At 42.9% G+C, this 24,988-nt stretch overlaps 1 protein-coding gene across 6 annotated transcripts in view; it reads right to left on the bottom strand.

Moving 5' to 3' along the window:
• tp53bp2a (tumor protein p53 binding protein, 2a) overlaps nucleotides 1–24,988 on the bottom strand; it is a 31,432-nt gene that overhangs the window by 2,750 nt on the left and 3,694 nt on the right. Inside the window, exons 3-20 of one of the 6 annotated variants that reach the window (XM_078176259.1) lie at nucleotides 15,569–15,716; nucleotides 14,366–14,479; nucleotides 12,816–12,886; nucleotides 11,898–11,999; nucleotides 10,614–10,788; nucleotides 10,236–10,417; nucleotides 9,941–10,105; nucleotides 9,689–9,727; nucleotides 7,991–8,038; nucleotides 6,425–6,608; nucleotides 6,027–6,083; nucleotides 5,076–5,126; nucleotides 4,181–4,303; nucleotides 3,855–3,976; nucleotides 3,353–3,737; nucleotides 1,337–2,187; nucleotides 443–580; nucleotides 154–287 (exon numbers count right to left, since the gene is read on the bottom strand). In XM_078176259.1, coding sequence (XP_078032385.1) covers nucleotides 154–287; nucleotides 443–580; nucleotides 1,337–2,187; nucleotides 3,353–3,737; nucleotides 3,855–3,976; nucleotides 4,181–4,303; nucleotides 5,076–5,126; nucleotides 6,027–6,083; nucleotides 6,425–6,608; nucleotides 7,991–8,038; nucleotides 9,689–9,727; nucleotides 9,941–10,105; nucleotides 10,236–10,417; nucleotides 10,614–10,788; nucleotides 11,898–11,999; nucleotides 12,816–12,886; nucleotides 14,366–14,479; nucleotides 15,569–15,716 — 3,089 coding nt within the window. The remainder of the gene's footprint in view (nucleotides 1–153; nucleotides 288–442; nucleotides 581–1,336; nucleotides 2,188–3,352; nucleotides 3,738–3,854; nucleotides 3,977–4,180; nucleotides 4,304–5,075; nucleotides 5,127–6,026; nucleotides 6,084–6,424; nucleotides 6,609–7,990; nucleotides 8,039–9,688; nucleotides 9,728–9,940; nucleotides 10,106–10,235; nucleotides 10,418–10,613; nucleotides 10,789–11,897; nucleotides 12,000–12,815; nucleotides 12,887–14,365; nucleotides 14,480–15,568; nucleotides 15,717–24,988) is intronic. The other 5 variants (XM_033613060.2, XM_078176260.1, XM_033613062.2 and 2 more) reach the window with 5 other exon arrangements.

Below are 24,988 nucleotides of genomic sequence, written 5' to 3'. Positions count from 1 at the left end.
GTAGGAGAATTTCCTTAACACATAAAGAAACACTTCATTCTCTAAGTTTATCACCAACATTTACAATCAACACATTTAAAGACATATAGTTTTCACTGGACAGCAGGGGGATGATAAACTCATCTACCATGTCAGCAGTGAACTTGAACTTACCAGCCATCACTGTCAGCAGCATTGACGTTGACACCAAACTGAACAAGGAACTTGACAATCTCTGTATGCCCAGCGCAGACAGCATTGTGTAGAGCAGTGATGCCTTCATCGTTGGGCTGACTGGGATCCTCCACCTGTGAGAATTTACAAGGGGTGAGGGGAGTTTTAGCCCCAGCAAACAGTAAACTATAATCTCTACTTTAATATTAATGCTAATACAGCTGAAAACGCAACATTAAAACCATGTTATAATCCATAGCAAATGTTTCTTGTGGTGAAAATGTCTTACTTCATAGATGATTCTCTGGACCAGGTCAAACTCTCCCTCCAGAGAAGAGTCCAGCAGCAGAGCCAGTGGGTTGAACTTCACTCTCATGCTGTGATCGATGCGTTCAGAGTTGGGCTTGCGCAAGTTGGTCCTCTTTCCCTAAAGACACAATCATAACTGTGTAAAATGATCCTAAACAATCATCACAACACAGAGAAGAGAAATGTTGAATCTGAGACGTGAGTCTGCAAAGTTATGTCCTGAAGTCTGTGCTACTGAGGTGGGAAGCATCCACTCTGTTGTGTTCAATCTGGTCTGAGAGCAGAGGAGGGACTTGTTTTCCAGCTCTAAGTGCATTGCTAATCCAGTTTATCTACAAACAAAATAGTTTCTCTAAAACCATGATTATGCAACCAAATGGGTCTTAAATGGAGGTGACAAAAGGAGTAAAATGGGTCATAATGCTGATTTCTCATTGGTTTTTTTCCTTTTGGGGTAAAACCTGCCACACCACCACTAAATCCACTTAAAGAGTTTCACTGAGAGCTTAACAACAAGCACATAAACTGGTGTTTATTTTCAACACAGAATGAGGCAAAGTGGGGTGGGTATCCGCTTAGTGTAAGCAGAATTAGACCCATTTTATCCAGAAACAAAAGCAGTACTTGATATGGATTATCTAATTACGTAACATCAGGCCAGGTCAGCGCTTGTTAACCAGCACGTCGTTAAAAAGTAGAATGTGCACAAACTGTAAATCACGACCTGCCCCCTGGTACTAACAAACCAACATGTAATAGGATAAAGCACATGATGTTAATCTATACTGAAGACTCAGGACTGCAGTCACACAAACAAGACAGCTGGGAGCCACATGATAATTGTGATTCAGCAGTTTGAGGTGGTAATTCATACCGGTGGCAGAGTGACCTGGCCGGTGACCTCAGGTGCCTTCATGTTAAAGGTGTCCTCGCCCAAGCTGTCCTGCTCTGCTCCACTGGGGTATGGGGGTGGTGGGTAGGGCGGGAACTCTTCCAGGAAGCCTTCTGGAGGCGGAGGGGGCAGGTTGGACATTGCGTCCTCCAAGCCAGCAGGGGGTGGTGGTGGGAAAAGAGCGTCATCTGGCCTTGGGGCTGGGTGGGATGGGGGCGGAGGGGGGATAATGTCCTCACTCTCTGGGATAGCTAAAGGTGGTTTGGTGTGTTCAGCAGGGGCTGGAGCGGGAACATTAGCACCTGGGATTTGAGATGGGAGCTGCCCTCCCTCTAGAGTCTGTCCTGTCTCTGATGGGTGGTTCTCTGCACCACTCAGAGAGCTGGGAACATGCTGTCCCACAGATCCCTCCGCGGCCTCTGCTTCACCAGCATAAGTAGGAGTGGTTGGTGTAGTCACAGTCTCCATAGCTGCCAGTGTGGTCTTCTGGTAGAGGAGTTTCTGAATGTTGGGCCCTGCGGGACCCTCTGGTTCGGTGATGGAGCTGCGTTTCTTCAGCGGCCTTGGGGCATTGTAGAGCTTCTTCCTCAGGGCCTCCAGGTCACCATCACTCTGATGCCTGTAGGGGTTGGAAATGAAGGGAAGCAGCTTGGTGGGGCTGAGGGGCCGGGGGATGCGCTCTGTTTCTGGTTGGGGGCCCTCGGATTGGCTGGGACCCACGTTGTTGGCTCCATTGTGGTCAACCTCATATTCTAGGGCAGGGGAGCGGCGGTCGACGTAAGGATTGTCTGGATGTAGGGAGCCTCCACTGGGGATCACTGGTTTACCGTACACTGCGAGTGAAGACAGAAAACAAGTGTTACCACTGCTGTTAGACTACAGGATGGAGCCACATTAGCCCTTTTACATTCATGATAACAAAATAAAAATCATCATGTTAATTAATCTTGTAATACTGTATTTAAACCCTGCCACCTGACATAACCAGCCTGTGAGACTTTGATCAAGTCAGCAACAAGCAAGAGATGCAGAGATAAACACTGTTAAGATAGATCAAATAAAAACAAGACTACAAAATGCTGCTTGTGTTTTTTTAACCGGGTTGTATCAGTTTCTATACCTGCTGCACGATGACATTTAATACACGATTTGTTTAATAAATGAAACACCAGGTCAATATTAATTACTGTATAATGGATTACTTAATTATACTGGACCTATTACACTCATATTGAACTTCTTCTATGCCCATTTAGACGCTCTACTTTGTCTTTTCCATCTACAGCATCTACTGAATCTCTGTCAGGAGGGGGGTCTCTCATTTAATTACCTGTTTTTTCCTGTTTCCCTTAAATGTCTTAGCAAAATAGTACTGTATTTACGTCACAGAGCTAGTGTGAATTACATGAAAATTCTCGGAACAGACGCAGAAAGGAAGACAAAATTTGTTCCATTTAATTTCCACAGTTCCAGTCAGAAGCAGCAGGTATGGTTGCCTGATATTGCGTTTGTAAAGGGAAGATATAACAGATGGCTCAACCTCTCTCGCTGCTTCTCTGGTCAGTGGCGTGTGAATATTTTCTTGTTGAGTATGCTGAAGACAACAGCAGTAGGGCATGTTTACCAGTGAATATATCTTAAGTGACACAAGATACTACTTTTCTTTACCCTGTTTACATCTTGACCCTCACGTTGTTTTAGCTGTACCTTTTTTTTTTTTACTCCAGCATTAGTATTCAGATTTAATTTCCATCTCACTTAAAAGGATACTTACTTCAGAGGCTGACATGTAAATCTGGAGATTGACGTGTACATATACTTGTTGACTTTGTGTGTTACAGTAAGTATAAAGACAAGGGACAAGGACACATAATGTGTTCGTGACCAAACAGACTACACCTATTCAATCAATTACCAAGGAACCCAAATGAGAATGACCCCATTCATTAACACTGTTCATGCACTACATTTGAAAAAGTTACAATTGGATATTCTTACCACTGACAAATCCATTGGTGCGGTTCTGAGACCTGTTGAGAGCGCCCTGCACACCAGGCTGCTGCGTGTACATGGAGTAAATGGAGCTGGCCGCTAAGGTCTGGGGCTTACTCAGGCTGGCGTCTTTGGAGGAAGGCAGCTCTGGGGTGAACGGCCGTACTGTGGCTGCAGGTGGAGTGTCCTGCTTGGAGGGTAAGGGGAGTGTCTGGCTCTGTGAGGGCGGGAGAGGGCCGCGGCCCTGGGCAGCCTGGGGCTGCTGGCTGTGGGGCTTGGTTTTAGGGAAGGTGCCTGTGTTGAGACCTTGTTTGCCGTAGGGCACGACACCAGGGCCTTTTGGTTTGGTGGGAACAGGAGGAGGCACCTTGACTGGAGCTTTGGGAGCAGACTGGGGAAATAAGAGGAGAGACAGATAGAAAATTTAACACCAGGGTGTAATCCTGCTGGTAATAACCAAATTAATTTCCTTTTTGGATGTGAGTACAGTGTTTCCATTCCCTCTCACCTGAGCGTCCCTGACCAGGTCATCGCTGCTCTGGTTTTTGCGGAGGGAGGTGGCGGGAACCTCAGTTGGCTCGAACATGGAAAATGGACGCACCTTCCTGTCCCTCTTCAGTTCCGTGTCATCTATTCACAAACCACACGTAGAGGTGGAAATCAGTTTTGTCTCATGTTCAGACAGTGTGTTTATAAAGAAAACAGAACAAAAGCCCCTTTGAAAGCTTTTGTCCTGCTGCGTTACTGTTTCCACAGTTACAAGAAGAGACTGCAATGCCGATTCTGTGGAATGGCTGTATGTGCATGTAGTTTGCATGTGTGTATGCCTCTTACCTTGTTCTGTGTTAGAGTTGGAGTGAGAGGTCATTCGTGGCAGTGTTGAAGCTGGACCATGACCATTGGTGTTGGATTCTGGACCTGAAGAGCCCCAGTCTGCCAGCTTGGATGGCTGATGGCCTGTGGGACCCGCAGGAGAGCAAGGAGAGAATAAGGAAATATAATAAAACAGTGTGTTAATGTTAAGATTTAACACAGACATGGATGATAAAATAAAGCACCAGTGCACAAGGAAACTCGCTTCAGCCATTATTTATCCAGATAAACGTTCCCAGAGCTGTGTGTTATGCAGAGTCGCACAGAGCAAACAATCATGGATTTTTGAAAAGTGATGGGAATTTTATAGCATTTTGCCTTCTTCATTACTCATCATTTGTTGTTTTGGTTGACTGACTAAGAACCAGCCAGTGGCCATGCATGTCCGCAGACATCCACAGTCAGATGAGCCACAAAAGCATGAGGGCTCTTGCAACGAGCAAGATTTGCATCACATCAAAGATGGCAAAAACATGATGATTTCCATCGCAGTGCCTGCAGAGTGTAATTAAATGCTGCCTCTCAAGAGGTGTTGTACAAATACACTAACAAACAAACACACACACATTTTGCGAGCGAGACCTGATTGGGTTGGTCAGAATCCACACAGAATGTCAGTTCAACTGAAGGTTATGTGTTTGTTCCAACTGACCCATTTAGAGCGGCAGAAAAATAACTGAGGAGAAAGCTCAACAAACACGCTTTAACAAACAGCAGCAAAACAAGCAAACAGGACCAAAAGATCCAGCCAGGAAATTATGAAAATATCTTTTTCAGTGAGAATGACTCTCATGAAACATAAACACAATGAAACAAAGCCGCTGAAAAGCACACACACACAAACACAAGTGTGTACCTTTTCTCTTAGCCCGCAGCTCTTTCAGAGGCTTAAGCAAGAACATGGCTTCTGAGGAAGATGCATTCGAAAGACAAGAAAAACAAAGTAGCCTTAGAGCTCCAGATCTCCCCTTGCTCAAGACATGCTGTTGGCTGGGCCCAAGCAGGGGCCCCCCTGAGGGGCCACACAGAGTCCAGCACAACCCCCAGGAGCCTGGCTGATGCTATGCACAACGTCTCTGCTAGAGAAGAACTAGGAATGGGTGTACACTAAGAGCAGATTCCTCTGCATCCCCGCCCATCCCTATCTCTCTTCTTCCCATACTGCAAATCAACTCAGCATGCAGAAATAATTGCGTGCAGCATCATGACAGCCTGGGAAAAACCTGTTACTTTTACTTCCTGTATGTGGAACTGCTTGAATAGGGAAAACATGGTTGATGAGGAGGTGAGAGAGGGAATGAGGGAGGGGGGTTTCCCTTCTGCTGTTGTTTTGTAATGACTAATTTTGGTGTCGGATCATTCATTTTTAATAACGTAAAGCGCACTGCTGGCCCACTATCCACTGGGGGACTGCTTTAGGGCTACGAGAGCGAGTCTAGAGATGAAGCACGTGAGAAAGAATTACTGAGAAAGAGGATGGCACAAAGAACATCTTTAAATGGGCTATGTTGCTCTGGTCCATCATTGGTTCGGCCAGACTTTGTTCCCCTCCATTACACAGCGCACATGTTACTGCAGTCCGCTGGGAGAGGGTGCTGGTGCGACAACAGCTTACTCTGTTCTCTGCTTGATTTTAAAAGAAAAACAGAAGATGGGCACAAAGAGACACACACCGTGGCATGAAAAACTGGTTCACCCACTGCAAAACATGTCAAAAGTTCTTAAGAAAATGTAATGAGAGTGAAAGCAAGAGTTCAAAGTTCAGGCTCAGCAACACTCTGTCACACCACACCATCCAACTAGCTACCTTCTGAGCTCAGAGTGACATCGCAACCAGCAGGTGTCCCAGACTCCTCTGCTCCTGCTGGATTCGGAACAGTCTTGTCACATTTCAGTTAAAGAAAAACACACCCAATTCCATGATGACATTCACAAAGAAACACAGGGAACTGTAGTTGAGGACTCTCTGCTATTGGTTTCCTTACATATTTGTGGTCTGACAATTTAAGCTTTATTTTGGACTCTGCTGCTGAGTGAGCTGTTGCAGACTCAGCAATGGCCAGATGTAGCTGAATAAATTACATGTAAAAACACAGAAGCGCAGGTCCGCTTCCAGTGTCAGAGAACTGAGTCATGGTCAGACAGGAAAAGGCTTGAGTTGAGAGGTGAAAGGCTGCAGACAGTGTGTTGTCTCTGGCTGCTCACCTGTGCTGGCCTTGCTCTGTGGGTCGTGGGCTGGAAGAGTGGCAGTGCCGTCCGGGTATGCTGGTTTTACAAGCAGGTCGTGCCTCACTGGGCCCCTGGGCATGGTGGACGACTGGATGTACGGGCCAACCGCCGCCACACGAGACGGACCCGACTGCTGTCCAGCTTGGCCATCTGAGGGCACCTGTTCAGTGTAAGGGGAGGAGAGAAAAAATAAGAGGAGCAGCATAAGTCAGTGAGAGTAATCCACAATATCTTGTATTAGGGTAGAGAAAGAACACACATATAGATGACAAAATGGTAACCGAAAATTTGTATGTTTTGTTAATGATACAAAAAACAGTTGAGATCATGGAAAGCATGCTGAAATCATGGTTAATATTAACGCACTAATCAACAACATTAAAAGTCTATAGCAGTCCTCTAAAGCTTGATGTTCATTGCATGACAAAAACAAAATTGTGTGATGGATGAAAATGGTGAAACAGCTTCATTGTCTTGAGGCAAAAAATTCTAACTTTGGCCTGAAGGTGGCACCAGAGCGGGTCACAATTTTACTCAACTCAAAAGGATTTATTGTGGTCAGCTGAAATGTTCAAAGATTTGTAATGCAGTCTTCTTTACTTTTCTAACCTGCGGGCGGTGCTAGCGGAACGGGCATAACAAAGACACGTGTGAGCTTTTACGGTGAACAGTCATGAAGTGAAGTCTGACAGAAGTGGGAATTTAGACCTGCTGGTAGGGATTGATGATGGGTCATGTTTCTCTGAGGACCATGACTGTCTATAAATGCAACAAATTGGCAATCCACCAAACAGTAATTGAGATATTTTACTAAGGGCCAAACTGTTGGAATGATTAACCAAAATCACCATCCTCTGAGCTACTTTAAACCACTTCCACTAGTATTTTATGGCACTGATTATTCGCAATCCAACTGTTTAGCTACTACTGAAAAACCTCAGTGCTACAAGAAAACATATGCATTACAGTTGCTGATTTATGAAGCTTTAACTTACCCAGATTTATTAAATATTCATGTCCTCTCATTTTATAAGCTTTTTAAAAACCATGTTCCAACTGAACATCATGCAGTAATTTTAAAGCAGTCAGGAAACATGTGGGCTCTCCCCCTTGGACAGGATGTAAAATCCACACTGACAGTACTGCCTCTTAAATCCTGTAGCTTAATTTCAGGCTTAATTAGAGAAATCTTGAAGTTAAAAGACAGTAACATTGTCATAAATACATCACCTCAAAGAAGAAGTTAATGCTTTTTAAAGCCAATACACAGACTGATTAACTTTCACTTTAAACCTAAACTAAGTACATGAAACATCTTTCAAAATACAGCTCAACCCTTGGACGAAAACTCATCCTACAGCTGCTGTCATTATGAGCAGCTGTCCCTCTAAAATAAGATGAACACGGCTCACTTTGCTCATCAAGGGTTTCAAGGCAAAAAAAAAAAAAAAAAGACGAATGGAATCTGATGTGCCAAGTCAAACTTAAAAGATCGGAAAGAAAAGAAACACATATGTTTAGCTCCAGCACTAGTTTAGTTACCTGAAGATGAGTGTCTTTTGAAGCCCTCTCTTTACCAGGATAGCCATTCTTGAAAAAAACAAAAGCACAAACATGCAACAGCAGTTCAAGACACCAAACAATCCCCTTTTTCCAGTCTAATATAAGCCTTTTCTGTGTTTCCTGACCTATGTCACTAAGACGGAGCAGGATGACTGTAGGCTCTTAGACTGCCTCTCTCCAGTTAGTATGGTTATACGTGCTTTTTGGGTGATGTCAGCCAGACGCTCGCTGTTTGGTTGGAGGAGAGAGCAGCTTGGATGGAGTGTGTCTTTGTGCGAGTGTGAAAAAGGCCCACTCATTATGATTCTAGGCAGGGTGTGGGTAAATCACCTCCTCACTAGGGCCTATTCATGCCTTCATCTCTAAAAACACACACACACATGTGCACACATGCAAACACAAACACTCATGCACACACCTCTCTCTGTTCTGTGCCTACTCTATTATCAGGGGGGCATCTAAAGAAAAGTTTGGCTTCTTTAAAGTTGGATTAGGGTGCAAGTTGCTACTTTATTTAAAAGGCTTCCAGCAGAGCTTCAGAAGGATATGTTAGTCTCCATTATAACATTTATTATTTATGTTCTAACTTATAGGTCACTTTAGATCTTGTACGCAGCATCTGCTAAGTAAACACTGCATGCTGGAAACTAAGAAGGCTATTTTTTGAATGTACAACACAAGAAAAAAAAAAGAATCTGATGGCAGTGAATACAAACAGCTTTGTGATTTGCATTACAAAGTTATAAATCAGCATTATATAATGAAAAACAATCTCTGGGGTTAATTAGCTGAATGTTAATTTGATTGAAAGAAAGAACGTTAATGTTGGAAGCCAATGAAACACCTTCATTATGTCTGAAAGGAAGTGGACCTGATTGGATATATAATTACAGAAATTACTGCATAGAGAACAGCATAAAATTACTCATGTTATCTGAGAGGGTAAAAACATAAATCATCCATCGTCCAATCTGAATGATTATGTTTTCTTTCTGGCGTCCCTTTCATCTTTGCTATCCCTACACAAGCAGTCAACCTCAAGCAGTGAGCATGTTAATTTTTCTTCCTCACAGTCTGTTGACTCTTATTTACAGTCCCATGGCAACCTGTGTTCAAAACAACTCCTGGAAAGGGGCGAGAGGAGCAGAGGAGGAGCAGGGCGACACCAGGCAGCAAACTCGGAGCCAAAACTTTAACATCCATACAAGTGAGTACAAAGACTGGATTATTCTGCCTGCTAATTTCTAGTATGTGTTGAATCCTGTCATGTATTTTATTATAAAATGTGTTTGGAAAAGTTTTTTAAGTAAGATGGTTGTTTGTCTTAAGTAAACAAGTCATTTGCCTTTTCCTGTTTCTGTCAGGAGTGCAGCCAGAAAAGATAGCATCTCCCCTGACATTCCTGCCTGTCTGAGATGTCAGCCCGCACTCATTACTCCTCTCTCATCTTCAGGAGTTGTTTCTGCCAAATGGGACTGAAAACACAGCTGAGTGAAGAAGTGGGAGTGTTAACTCAGATGCAGTTCTGTGACATGATCATAACGATGATCAATCCCCACCAGCTATCTCAGAAAAAGAGATCAAAGCATGGAAAAAGACGAAAAGGAATTGAGTCCTTTGAGTGAGGGGGTCACTAGGTTTGCCCACACAGAAGATAGTGAGGTTAAGGTGCCTTACATTGGCATGGGTGAGCTCTGAATGCCAGGGCGTCTGAGGCTTCCGGAGGTAAAGAGAGATACAAACAGCCTTTATTATACGGCCACTAGGGGGAGCTCTGATCAAAACCATTTCCATCACTTATTTGAAGATATGAATAATAGTGGCTTGACAAATTGTGAGCAAGTCACATTAATGCCTTTCACGAGATATAAAAGATGACACATGATGTGAATGTTTTTGTTAATGCTGCTGTGTTGTGACAATACTTACAGGCAAGTTCTCCTTCTGCTGCAGTGCTGCCTTTTTCTTCCACAGCCGATCTCGTAGCTCACTGATGCGCTTGTCCATGGCAGCCACCTCCAGGTTGCGCTTGTTCAGGCCCTCTCTCTGCTGCTGCAACTTAGTGTTCTGATCCTGGTTGAGCTTGTTCCTCAGCTAAGCAAAAGGGACAAGACATGAGGACAAAAAGAAGTTACTTTAATGTAATTTAAAAAAGATACTCTCTAGTCTTTAGAGCTTAATTTTGTTTTAGTGTTGAATTTAACTTAGTTGTATTTCTGCACACCTGTAGCTCCTTGTAAAGGCGGTCTAGTTCAGCCACAGAGCTCTGGTTGTCATGGAAGTTGTCCATTTTGCCATTTTTGAGCAAGTCCAGCTGTCGGCTGAGCTCCTCCACCTTGGACGCAGCCATCACTAGTTCTCTCTGCTTCTGCTGGAACAGGTTGTTCATCTGCTCTATCTCCTCCACTGGAAAGGGAGAGGGATGAAAAGGAGAGGAAGGCGAAGAGAGGGAACCACAGGTACAGAGAAGGTGGGTGAAGATGATGGAGGTGGGGAAGTGAGAGACACAGAATATTATGAAGGTAGGAGTCAAAAAACAAAATCAAACCTTCCATGTACAACATTCTGAGAGGCAACCATTCAACAAAGTCTTAGAGCTTACCCAGTTTGCCATTGCTCAGGCGCTTCTGCTCCACCTGGCCCTTGAGGGCCCGAACCTTCTTGAGCCGAGTTTCCTGGTTCTCAATGTTCTCTCGGAGGCGCTGCAGCTTCTCCTGCTCAGAGGCCTGCTGCTGCTGTCGCTGCTCCTGCTGCTTCAAGTAGCGCAGCCGCTGCTCCTGGACAGACAAAAGAGAGGAGAAAGGGGGCAAAGGTCAGAAACATAATTAAACAGACACATCCCTGTTAACTTTCGTTACGAGTAATCCATTGCCGAGGATGTTTTACTAAACAGCTGCTGTCCAAGTGTCTTCAGAGAAGGCCTTGAACTACACACTGTGGTTAGGAGCTGACAGTAAAACGGCTGCTGTAAGAATGCCATTCCCCCAGTAACTGCTCCTGTAGGCTGTTAGGAATCCATTTTATATCAACATACCTGGTTAAATAAGGGTTAAGACATTCTGTGGAGCTAAACAGTGTCAAATGTTCAAAACAAAAAGCCATTGAACTGTGACAGTGTGCTGTACACCTGACAGAGCTCTCCCAAACAGGTTCTCAGATGATCACAGCACAGGCTCTATGCGGAACTGCACCATGTGATGTGTGCCGATAGTCATACCTGATTGTTTACATGACTTGTATGCAAGTTAACATACATGCCTGCTTGAAGCTACATTCCTTGGCTTGCTATAATATAGATCAGAATGCTTAAGTTTTCCTAATACAGTACATATGTGTGGATCAGCAGAGCAAAAACATTTTAAGGTGCCTCAGCAAGAACCAAAAAAGGCAAAGGAGAAAAAAACAAAAGGTCAGCCAGGTATTTAATTATATCACGTCTGTTTTCTGTCAAATGTCTTTCTCACCGTCTCCAATAAATCCAGAGCAAAATGAGAAACAAGCAAGAAAAAAAAAGAGATCTTCAAACACCAGAGGAGTCCTACACAGTGAGAATCCAGGGCAGGCAGCTGTCTCAGGCTTCTCAAATTATAAACACTACACCTGCAGCCATCCACAACTCATCTAACCTGTCTATCACAACACGTGCACCCTATCTCAGCATCTTTACTTCTATAAGTGCACTAGACTTGTTTTAGTGCCTTTGTTTTGTGTGCTATCTTCTCACTTTCTCCCAATGTCCCCTATTTAATCCTGCTCTATTATTTTTCTCTCCTCCTCTGGCTTTTACTTTCATCTCCGCCACTTAAACCTCCTCACCCCCTGTATCCACCCATCTCTCTACCAGTCCCCATCTCCCCTTTCATCTTGCACTCTCGTCTTTATGCACCTTGGAAGCAAGGAGCTGTTGTTGAGCTTCTATTTGTTGCTGCTGTCTGGCAGCCATCTCTTGTAGTTCAGCCAGGGTCATGTCCATCCGGGGTGTCGCCACCTGTGCAGGGACAATTAGAGGGACAAAGGACAAAAGACAACACAGTCAATCTTGTGTAATAAGCTCTATCACTGCTCTATCATTCAAGGTTGAAAACAAGACAATGAGTGTAGCCTTGAAGTCAGAAAAGCAAAAGCAACAACAGACAAACACGTGGGGAGAGTAGTGGAGCAATCCCTTTACATTCCTATTTAAACTCTCATATGAGGACCAACAAAGGCCTTTTTGTGATTTCAGGATTTGTATTACATTAATTTTCAAATGATATTCTTAAATTATAAATTATATGAACAGTCATGTCCACGTCATGATGCACTGATTATTTTTTTACTTGCATTCATACACTGACTGCAGGGCGTTTCTGAACTGAATAAAGTAATCATACCCCTTTGCAAATCATCAAGTAGGCTTGTTGTTCAGTATAAAAAAACAACAAACCAGGTCACAGAATTTTTGTAAACAAAAAAATCTATGACCCACATGACGGGAATTAAAGAACAAAATGGAAACTTGGTGATGATGCATCAAAACATCCTCTGCCTAAAATGAGCCAAGGAAGCTATGACTGTAATCCTGATGTTGTTTTAATGAGGTGAAGTGGAAAGCCCTTATAAAGGAAGTTCAGGGCTATTGTTTTTCCTCTTGAATTCAAAAATTAAATAACTGAGAGTGCAAAAGTATGAATAAGGTGTTGCCAGTGCTTCACTGGCTCAGGTAAAATATTTCATGAGGCTATATCTTACTTTTTTTCTTCAAAAAGAAAGCATCCTGCTGAACATATTTCAAATTGTGTATAAAGAAGACATCCAAACTCACCCCATTCTCCATTCTTCTGTCTGGGGGACCCTTCACTCCATTCCTCTTCGGCTCTGAGCCTCTTGACCCACCTGAGTAACCGATACAATAAAATAATTCATCAGACATCATATTCTACTGAAGACCTCAAAGCGGCTACCTAAATTTAGTCCAAACCAAAAAACACAGCAAACCGAGCTAACTACTGGCCTTTGCAGACAACTGTGAAAAATGACAGGAACTTTCCCCTTGCCTTTTTGCCCGTCACTGTCTCTGACAAACAAGGGTACACACTGTACGGCTTTGTCTGGACTTGCTGCAGAGGAGGGTGTAGATCAGTAGACAGCCCGGCAAAATAGACTGGCTAGTGCTGAATGATCTTAGCTCCTCTGGGAAACAACTGGGATCAGTGCTCTTTGTGACTTGCAGTAATCTCAGGATTTAACCTAATACATAACCGTCTGGCGGTGGGTCCCACAACTGTGTGTGTGTGTATGTGCTTTTCTGTGTACATGAATGCACTTATATCCAACCATGCTACTGGCATTTGACAGCTAAAGGGGTGGGGGGGGGGGGTCGTCTAGCAATCCAGATCCCATCTTTAAAGCCTCGGACTAGGACCAAAGCCTTTTAGCTTGCATAATGGTTTTAGATGACCCTTGACATACAGTATACATGTTAAATACATGCACCAGTTAAGTGTTGGTGTGAACATAACATCGTGCTAAGGCTCAATAAGTGACATTAAATGTGAGATTACTTAGCTAGCTCTATTCAGCAGTAAATGAATGTTGTCCTCTGAACGGGTCAGGCAGCCTGCACAGCATCAGGAAGTATGAGCATTTAACGGCCTGCATACTACAGGTGGCACTGAATACAGCAGAATTCCCATAAATAATATAAACGCCACAGAAACAGGAGACCAAATGTACCCATCCTTAAAAAAATATGGCAACAGAAAAAGGTAATTCAGAGCTGTGTTGCAAACACTGAGCAGAGCTAAGATAACAGGAAGGGAAAACAGCCATCTAATCCGTGGGCCAGACTCAAGCTGTGAGGGGTAAAAGGGCTTAGTTATGCAACTGGGGGCTGAGAGGATAGCGCACGACCAAAATACTAGAGTTTTCTGTGTTCCTAAGAAAACTGAAAAGTAACAGGCTTATGACGATGTGACTGGGACACCCTGGCCTCCAACAGTACGGTTAAATAAGGCTTGCTCAAGGATTTGAGGCCTGCTAATATAAAACCTTTCCTGGATAAAGGCGGTCGCCAGAGCACCACTTCCAAACCTCTGTAGTGTGAGAGGAGAGGTGGTCTGGTTCATTCTAAGCCTCAAACAAGCTGTTAATATAAATTTACTTTCATAAATCCTTAACACCAGAATGGATGTGTGTACGTTTAGAGGCTGCTGGCATGTCAGGATTTTACTACGTTGGTGTCAAATGTCTTTTCTCTGGGGACTGCCCTCACCCAAACTATGACTCATGTGAGAGAAGTGACCATAGAAACCCTTGCTTCTGCTTCACTGTCTGTATGCACAGTTGAGCTGTGTGTTGGAGATGGACACTTACCAGACTCCCTGCTAGGGGCTCGATTGTGACGCAGAAAGAAGCGCACCTCTGCCCTGTGTTGTCCCCACCGTTGGAGCACATCCAGCATCCTCTCCCCATCACCTACAGCTCGCTCTGCAGACAGAATACATAAAGATGTCAGTGCTCAGGGGTGAGATTAAAAACACACCCATAAACTCAATATTAAATATCTAATTATACTTAATTTGCCAAGGTTAAAACACATGAAAATACTAATGTAGGTCAAGTTTGCATGTGAAGTTTGCTTTGCAAGATCCCGTCCAACTATTAGCCTGACACTGCTGGCCTACACTGCAATGAGATTCATTTTACCGCCATCTGCATCTAGTTGATCTTTCTGAGTAATGACCTCCGGGAAAACAACTGTGATGTGTTGTCAATTATTCTGGTTGGTACTGAGCCAAAGGGCTCATCATCCATTCCTCAGACATTTTCTTCAACCTGCTTAAGACCATTTCATTACACAAATGGACTGACACATTACAGTCAAGCAGAGGTCAATGAAAGTGATCTATTATAATGGCATGACTGCAAAACAAATCAGTACGACCTGTAATATCCCGGTTATTAATAGCTTTACATCTAAATTTGATGCTAAATGTCATCGCTGTGTTTTCAAGGAGAGTCAGTAGTGGCCTGCAGAGAAAAATGGCTGCAAAATGAGACAATCTTTTCAGACTACTTGTGGAAGTACTCAAACACAATAATTGGCACTTTCTTCACTCTTACGGCAGCGTCACCATGGAAACAGCTACGAAGCCTGGCTCCTTGAGTTTTGATTCTGAATACCTCCTGACTCTCAGAGATGGGGAAAAAAGGGGAAGGCATAAAATCTCAACCCCCCCATCCTCCCACCCGAGAGATGTGGGAGATGTTTGGGTGCTTGTGTTTGTTACAGGGATTATGGGCTCTGCTTCATTTGTATTGCAGCCCCAGAAGAGATAAGCCCTTCAAAAAGAAATCACCAAGCAGTTGACCATACAGCTAATCTCCATATATGGGCTACTTCAGAAAAGCAATTTCCCTCTAATTAAAAGGAAGAAGGCAAACAACTATCTGAATGCTGACTCCTGTCCCTGTCCCTATCCCACAACCGAAACAGCATGTGACTGTAAATCTCATGCTCTTCATTGTGTGCTGAAGGATAAGGATAACACTGGGTGAGCTGGCACCGTCACTCACCAGATCCACGCCACATCTCTGACAGGTGGCAGTCAGACTCCCCCGGCTCCTTGCACAACTCCACCACATCCCGGCACAGCGTCTCCGGGGTAACGGGAACCTCAGTAAAATGCTGGTCATTGTTACTGAGGTATACTGTCAGGAACATCTGGGGACAGCGGGGGAGAGAGAGGGGGGCAGAAAGCAGAGCAGATTAGACAGAGAAGTTGAATAACAATACAAGATAGAGGAGTGTGTGTGTGTGTACGGAGTGAGAAGTGTACTTCACTCGCACTTTGCAAACATTAGTTATATAACATTTGTACAAGTAATGGCACACTTCATGTTAAAGTTCTGTATGACTTTGTTCAGACATGACGGCACATTTACAATTGAACTTAATTTGTAGTTGAAGCCAGAGTGGTACGGTCCCATCTAGTACTAACATTTCTGTCCTGACTTTTACGTAGAAGTGGATGCTTATTAAAACATCAGACCAACATGTCAAATTGTCATCAGATTAACATGAAGGGCTGCGCGTCTCAAGGGGGCTACAGATAGCAGGATTTGTTTCCCAGCCCTCATTCCTCTGTGTCAACAGAGAAATCAGAGGCCAGCTCCCAGAATTCCATTTCACCTCACGCCATCCAACTGCAAACTAGTGCTGTCACCACTGTGAGAGATCCCTCTATCCCAACACACACACACACACACACACATACACTAAATACTCCTGCCAAGAAGTCTCAAGGGATAGACCCACTGAGGACTCTGGAGACTCTGGATTTGGATGTCAGTGTGTGACTGACAGATGATTGAGACTGGTTTAGGACTATCTAAAAAGAAATGGACTATCTCAATGAAGATGTCACTGAAGTGGAATGTGAAAGCCTTCAGCTACTTCAGAAAAAAAAAAAAACAACACATCGTCACTGAGCAGAAAATTGAGCTGTCTAACAGCAAGCTTCCTGAAAGCTGGTATTCCTTCACATTCAGCTCTATAACTATGACAGCTTCTGTATTGCTGACAGAGATTTGAAAGAAATGCTCATATAATATGTATACTTAAACAGGATATTCTGTAACTTTATAGTTATAGGCATTGGGAGTCTAACTGAATAAAAGAAAAGAGGTCTATGTCAAATTAAAGCCTTGACAGTAAATTTAAAAATACACAGCTGGGAGTGAAATACCATATTCTGTGTAAGTAAGACTCTAAAATCAATACAAATGTGAACATGACAGTGAAAAACAGTGTCTCTGTGTAATCATATACAGATGTACGCTAAAGAGGCTTTCATGGCCGTGCTGGAATATGCTCCCATCTGTAATCTGATCACACAAAAGGAGAGTGAAAGTATTGATAAGGCCATAATAAAACTAATATGACATAGCATAGGTGTCCTGGGGCATGGCACAACTTGAACTCATCGGACCTTTTTGTTTCAGCCCCAGCTTTTGGCACAATGTAATATCTTCACAGTGACTTCTGTAGTGCTTCAGCCTAAGAACTGGAATAACCTGGAAAGTGTGTAATTGTTTAAATAGTATTGTTTGTCTCCTAAACATCCAGGTTTGACTGCCACGTTTTTCTATTCTCAGCACGCTGCCATGAACGGCTGTGCCTACAGGGGCCATGGTGGGAACATCAGGTCAGCAGGGTCACGAGCACAAAGGGCTTGAGGGGCAAGCTTGCAGAGCAGCTGCAGCCATGGTGTGGAAACAAAAGTATTTGAGTTGCTTTTGAACTGTGGGTTGCACCAAGCAAAAGCTCAACAGCCTTAAGATAAGTGGCTTTATTCCCCTTTTCTTCTTCAAATGAAGCTCACTGAGTGAGCGGACAGGTGACATGTTTCCTCTGAAAATCTCCTTAGCAACATACACAACCACAGGAGGTTTTTGCGGTGATGAGGTGATGGTGGAAAGGGGGAGGGGGGTAGCGGTGTGACTCAGAGGACCTGACTCAACTGGTTTGTTCCATACGGATGTAAATGAAAGATCCCCATCAATAGAGCGAATTAGCCGTGAGTCATCCTTGTCAGTAATCTACAGTACAAAAAGCCGTAAGCAGACATTGCCCCTATCACCGGCCATAGATCTGTGGTGAAAGACCACCCTGGAGAACAAAGCAAAAACCAAGACTTTTCCTTTCCTGTCTGCTTATCAGAATAGTTTTACTGTTTGTGGTATGCAGCTGAGAACTTAACTGGATTCAGTCTAGATAATAAATGAAACTGTCGGGGCCAGTAATTAAAATAAAACCTCAACTGGCATCAATTTCATGTCAGCTTTAAGCAAAAAAAAAAAAAAGCCATTCAGAGATCAGCGCAGAGCAGCTGACATCATCACAACTTCCCAGCAATGTAGGACATTCAAATGACCCTGTTAATATTTGGAGAGTGAAAGAGAGACAACAGAGCGAGGGGGGGTTTGCAGGGTGGGAGAGGGCAGGACTGAAAGGGAGTGAGAAGACAGGACACACTAATGGGAGGGGAGTGGAGTCTTGGGGGTGGCAATGCCTACACTGAAAGCCAATTCTCTTCAGCACTAAAGTTAATGATCCAGGGCCACTACTACCCAGTCCTATCCTCAATCCACATGAGTTAGCACTTTGCTGCTGACCTTCATCCACCTAATGCATGCGGTCACTGCTTATGGGATAGAATATTGCACACATGTGCCACAAACATAATTAATTAAGATAATCAGGCCAATTTTCATACAGCTTTGCATATTCATATTGCCTGGGGACAGATTAAACTCTCACGTTCCATTATCAGTAGACCAGTGTGTGACAACAATATGACTTCACGTGTTATTTTGTTATGCATAAAAAGATGCTGTGATGTACAGTCTTTCAAAATGACTAAAAGTTTATAATAATATTTGTTTTACTCCATAACACCCAGCCCTACTGCAGAGCCTCTGCTATCTTGATTAAAAGGAAAAAGACTGTCTTAAGTGGCCTACCGAGACAGATAGGTGAGAAGAGTTCCCTGACTCCTCGTTTTGACTCAGCCAAACAACTTGAGAGTTCATTAAATATTCATCGATACAGCAGCGAGTAAAATTAAACAGTTCAATAACAACCCGATAGTTCAAAAACACACAAACAGTAGCACAGCAGCTCACCAGGAAGCATCATCTTAGGTCGTCTCACACAACCATGGAGCCAAGCGACACTCATTTGGATTGCATATGACAACGTTTGGCAAAAATATGCTACACTTGCCTTCTGTCTATCAGAGTGGATGACAGAAGCAACTGCTGAATTGCACTTCCTGCCTACCTGAGACAGGGCGAAGGGATCGCCCTGGGGAAGGAGAGGGCGGACAAGCTGCCTTCGCTGCTGCGGTTCACTATTATAGCAATAGATTTCTAATTCCATCACAGCATCAGCTAAGTCAAAGCTGTCTGCCAGGGTTTGGGACTGGTGTGACAGCTCAGAATTGCAAACTGACAATTATAGCCAGTGCAAAGAAATGTGTCCATTAACACTGCAGCCTGCACTGTAGATATTCCTAAGAGCAGAGCAGCTATAAGGCTAGGTCATTGGGGCTATATCTTAGGGATTAAGTTAATCCGCTATATAAAAATATAGCCTTTTAACAGACTACTGGCTCAGTATTACAATAGTAAGCTTAAATTCAATAGCCTGCAGCTAGGCTACAGCCACTAGACCTTAAGTTTTAAAAAAAGAATATCCTTTTGGGTAACCAAGTCCAGAGAGTATGCAGGTGTTCACTCTTACAAACAGAGGTCACAGTCCAGTGCCTGGTTTATGGTGGTTAAATCTATAAAATTAGGAACTGCAGTATCTTGGGCCGAACAAGAAAACTATTGAGTCTTTAGGGTCAATGGCACATGCTTAAGAACATCTGTTGTAGACACAGAAACATAGATCGGAGTGTGTGTGTGTCTCTCTGAGATGAAAGGCTGTAGCATCAAACCATCAAATAAAAGACACTGTAATAAGAAAACATCTTAGAGGGAAAGAGTGGCTGCAGCTGGCAGCATGCACTTGACCTGCCCTGCTGAAAAAAGCCGTGAGGTTGAGGAAGAGAGATGTGAAAAAACAAGAGATACTGTAACAGTTATTATGGAGGGAAACACGTTTCTTTGTCAGTGATTCTATAGTGTATGAAGGTAAATAAAATGCAGCCCCAGTAGGGAGGTGCAGGACTATACTGCCATTTACTGTAAGCTGAGGATATCTGCTACAAAGCCTACAGCCCATAAGATGCTGATGTGGCCCTTTGCTGTGTAATTTGGATCCCTTCTCCCATTAAATCCAGAGGGGCCACGAAGCAGATGCCATTGATTGCAGGGCTGAGGGGAACAGGCTTTTCATGCCTCTCTAGTTGTTTAGACAGAGGATTCCAAGATGACTTGAGTTTAAAGATCAACACTGCACCGTAGCCAATTACAGCAAGGAATGCTGTGTTGGCGTGTGTGTATGTGTGTGAGAGGCACTCCCACTGATCATTTAGATAACGAACATGTGCAATTCAGCAAATGTATTCAGACAGGTCTAAGGAAAATTAAAAACAAGCTACAAGAATGATCTTTTAACAATGTTACTTGTGGCAAGCCTAGTAGTAGCGCATCAATCACAGTGTCCAACCTTGACAATTCACTCTCTCCTTGTAAGGGTCAATTCCACTGTGTTAGTCTCTCAAGATGATTGTCCAAATGCAATTGTACCCATATTGAGTTAAGTGTGATCAAAACTGTCCCCCACTGCAGTTTCCCATTTCCAAGAATAGACAAACCACATTAGATTGCAGTGAAATGGAATTACTCTGCAATATCAGGATAACTAGCACATGAAAGCCCACCCCGTCACTGAGAATTCAGCAATATAACTAAAAGATATCCACAGCAAGGTTGGGTTGGAGTTCATTCATTATCTCACTTTGATATTTTACAGAAAATCTGATTAGATAACCTTATGGATGTTCCCTGTAAAGTCAGCAAGTAACTGATTTTCTATTTAAACCAGTTTCTTAAAAAATTGTACCTTTGTTTTGGTCCATAATGTTTCTGTCTTTCAAAGCTGTGTCTATTTTTCCTAAACACTATGGTTCAAACTGGAACTGCAACAACACCATTTTCATTAATGATTAATCTTCAGATTATTTATGCTAATAGTTCAGAATGTAAACTGTAATAAATTCACCCCTCAAATTGTAGGAAAACATAATTACTATCTACTACCTAACATTGCTCCAAGAGTCAAAATACCCAAATATGGTTAATTTAACATGATACAAAATAAAGTGAAGAAAAAATAATTTACTTAGTTGTTAGAATTGTTAATTTTCTGTCAGCCCATGGATGTAGTAACCGTTACAGAAATATTTCAACTATAGTACAAAAGGCTGTTATAGAGGGTTGTGAAGGAGCCTGCTGATTTGTATGAGTCATTGTAAAAGTTTGTCCTTCACGCTGGTGTGTGAGAAAAAGAAAAAGGTTACTTTTCTCTGTAGTGAGTAGTGTTAAAAATATTTTCAGCTTCACACAGTGTTGCATGAGTGTGCTTAATTTCAAACAGAGAACCTGTACACCCATGCATATTATACTGTGTCGCAATGGTCCCAGGTTGACCTGATTACAACCTCCTGCTGATAAAACAGTGATATATTGTAATCAATTATGTTAATTTCTTAGTTAGAAAAACTTTGCTTAAGTGAGGGCCACAGTGCGGTATGCTATTAACTAGCAAAATCATTTCTGTGTGTGTGTTGGATTCACACTGGCACAATTTACATTAACGCCAATTTGGGAAACCTGCATTATGCTCCAAAGATAAAAGAGCCCAATATCTGAGAGTGTGTTAATGATTACTATACAAAACAGTAAGTTAGTCCAGTTTTATTTATATCTTTATTTTATGAATAGCTGAGCAAGTTCAGACTATATCCCTGCCTTGGAGGAGCATGGATGTAGTCAGATCAAATGAGGCAGAGTGTCATACAGGCTTGATATAATACACTGGGATTGACTTCCACATATAAACAACATCTAAAGCCTAAGGGAGAAACAGGACAATTGGGAAAGTGGACAGTATGAGGCAGAGTGAAGGCAGCAGAAGATAACAGGGGCTATATCTTTGACCGTGCCTGAGGGGGTCTCACCTAAGGGCTACCGGGCCTTCTGTCTCCACACACTTTCAATTACACGTATTGCTGTGGTAAGCGAATGAGTCAACTAGTTCTTGTTGAGGGAGTCACCTCTGAATCTGATTACGGCAAGTTTGTAAGACACTGCTGCAGCATCATCTCCCTGCATGTGTGTCTCCATTCTCCCTGCCACAGCTTCAAGAGTTGACACAGTTCCAGCATAGCAGTCCTTCAAAAAGACGAGGCAGCAGAAAAGTCCCTAATGGCTTTATGCATTATTCCTCTTCATCTCTCTTTCACTCTCCCTCACTTTCTTTATGCTGCAATGGAGGGATGAAAGGGCGAGGGAGAAAAGGTCAGGGGTAACAAACAAGAGAATGCAGAAGGAATCTGAACTCACAGTAGCCTCGTTCAGCTGCAACATTTCCAAAAAAAAATGCAGCTTTTACTATACACTGAAGCTGCAGGGAGCTGCGACTCTTCGATCAGGACAACCTCTTCTCTGTCTGCACTGCAGTACTTAGCCTATCACTTTATGATCTGTACTCTCGCAATAGTCTTCCATTCCTGCTCTCCGTGATGAGACCGTTCCTACTTTGTGCTTATCTGGGAGATAAGGGAAATGGGAGGCGAAATGACGCAGAGGGGAGCGGACGTATCCTTTTTTCCAAGTGTTCTTGACAGTTGGATGAAGTAATTCAGGGTAAGAACAAGGCCACAGCAAACTGGAGGGTATTACAGATAATATACACAGATTTAAGTTACATAAAAGTGCTTTATAAATAGTCTGCCGGCTGCTCTGTTGTATGGGAGTTTATCGTATGCAAAACTCTTTTATCAACGCTTATCTCATGAAAGAAACTAAAAGCCAAGAGGCAGCATTTCAAAATGAGGCAGACGCACTAATTGGCTTCCTGAAAAAAATGCAGAGTGAATGGTGTGTTTGTTGTGTTTAATCTGTCATATGCAAAAGAGACTTTGGTGAAAAGCAGGAGCGAGGGTGATTGGGGGAGGCAGAGTACAAAAGCCCTTTTTCAATGCCGGAACTTTTCCAGGAACCTTTTTCAGGACTCAGGAACATTCAACATGTTTTGTTCAGAGGAACCGGGGTCTAAATTTAGTTCCTGGGTGATAGTTTCTGTCCCCACAAAACCCTGGAACAGGGATATGACTCACAGATTGGCACGTACTGGTTCCCAGAAGCATCAACATTAGGACTACAAATGCTTGAAGGTCCAGTGTGTAGGATTTAGGGGGATATATTGGCTGAAATGGAATATAATATACAAAGTATTTTTCTTTAGCATATAATAAATAACCTGAAAATAAGAATTGTCATGTTTTCATTCCCTTAGAATGAGCTCTTTATATCAACATAGGGAGTGGGTTCTCGCCCATGGAGTTCACCATGTTGCACCGCTATGGTTCTACACAGTGGCCCAGAATGGACAATCCAAACAGTAGCTCTAGACAGGGCCATTTGCGTTTTTGCGACGGCCACCATTGTTAGAAGCCCCTCCATTAAGAGCCGAACAGCATCGGAAAAACACTGATTTTTAACATTAAACTGCCTATTCAGTATTTTACCAGTTTAAAGCATCAAGTACATTTGTTTTGAAGAGACCTCTGCGAGTAATTCGGGCTCCTGTAAAAAAACAACTGAACATCCGGACCTTACGTTATCAAAGAAGTTGAGTACATTAACAGGTGCTAGGCTAGTGGCTTGTCTGTGACGAGCCAAACAATGTCAAAGAAACACTGATTTGTAATGTATAACTGCTTTATTCAGTGTTTTTTCCAGTTTTGACCACCTGGTGTGTTTGTTTTGGAGAGAAGGAGTCCTCTGCAGATAATTCGGCTACTGGTAAAAACCTCCTCAACAATGAACACTGAAGGAATCCTAACCTGGAGTTCTAGCTTGGCACACTGGAGAAGTTTAAGCTGGTTGCAATCTGCAATCTTCACCGCTAGATGCCACTAAATCCTACGTACTGCTTCTTTAAATTTCAATAAATGTTGGCATTTAAACATACTAGAAAAACATCCACTCAAACATCAGAGTAGCACAGCAGTAAATTATAAGGAACTATGTATCAACTGTGTTATTTCCTTGTTACATGCGAAAAACTGTCTCCAAAAAGCCACTGCTTTCTGTTATCAGTCTAAATTTTACCATTACCTTTGTGGCTCTTGAAATGTGATTGAAAAATGCAAATAGCATCACAACGAAGCAACTTTAGTTCCTGCTTCACCTTAGTTCCCTGGACTACTAGTGAAAAGGGGCCACAACCTTCCTAGAAAGCTGATTCCCAGACCACCCTGGTTACACCTCTGAACCATGGCCTCCCTGTTCTCCATGGCTAGACTAGTGTTTCGACCTCAGACAATGCTATCACAATGCCCTCGGTGCTTGACAAGGGGTCTTTATGGAGTTGCACCACTTTAATGTGTAATTCTGCTTTTCACCTGGATTCCTCACAGATGGGAGTCACTCAATATTCCATGGCAGGTAAGCTGATACCTGCTCAGGTGACTCTGATGTGCTTCCTCTCAGAAACCAGGCTAATGTGATACTGGTATTGTAGCAGTAGTACGCTGCAGAGTCTGACAGTATGTGTTCAAGAAAATTACTTAAAAGATGAACAATTGTCTCAGCATGTATTCTTTATTCTGCCCTGTAATGATTGAAATTAGGCTTGTGTAAAAAGTACTCAGTGACACACATACATAACCAGCTTGTTGTATTTTATACACCACTCTTTTAGCTAATACAGTCATAACGATAATTCTTCTTCAAATAAAAGTCAAAACAATGCCCTTGAAAGTCCTTGGCAATCACTGATGGGGCTGCTTACGTAACCACCACATACTCTCCCACAGACTAAACACAAAGCCTATGGTGGCCACAGAGAAAGCCTTCTCAGGTTTCTGTTGACACATACAGCAAAATCAGGCTTCTCAGAGCATCACCTCATCTTCCCACCATCATAACACCGTCTAGCAACAGTAAGATTTGTTGCGGTGTAACTGAGACTTAGTACAAATATGTGTGTGGTCAAAGAATGCAAAACTAAATAATGCAAGCCAGGCACACAAAAGTTTATCTGCTTGAAATCTACACAGCAAGCAACTCGTGTCACGGGAGAGGAATGAGGAAGTGGTATGATCTGGCATCATTTGAAATCCAAAATCATGTAGGAACTTTTCCCCAGCTGATGTTGACAGATTTTTTATCTTTTGGTTTCTGTTCTTTTATGTTGCTGGCATAGTCTAATGACCATAATTAATCTTGACAAGAAGTACACAGCAATGAAATATG

The sequence above is a fragment of the Epinephelus lanceolatus genome, chromosome 17 (genome assembly GCF_041903045.1).
Source record: "Epinephelus lanceolatus isolate andai-2023 chromosome 17, ASM4190304v1, whole genome shotgun sequence".
Taxonomy (NCBI): domain Eukaryota; kingdom Metazoa; phylum Chordata; class Actinopteri; order Perciformes; family Serranidae; genus Epinephelus; species Epinephelus lanceolatus.
The sequence above is the reverse complement of the archived record's forward strand: the minus strand, read 5'-3'. Positions and strand labels throughout refer to the sequence as shown.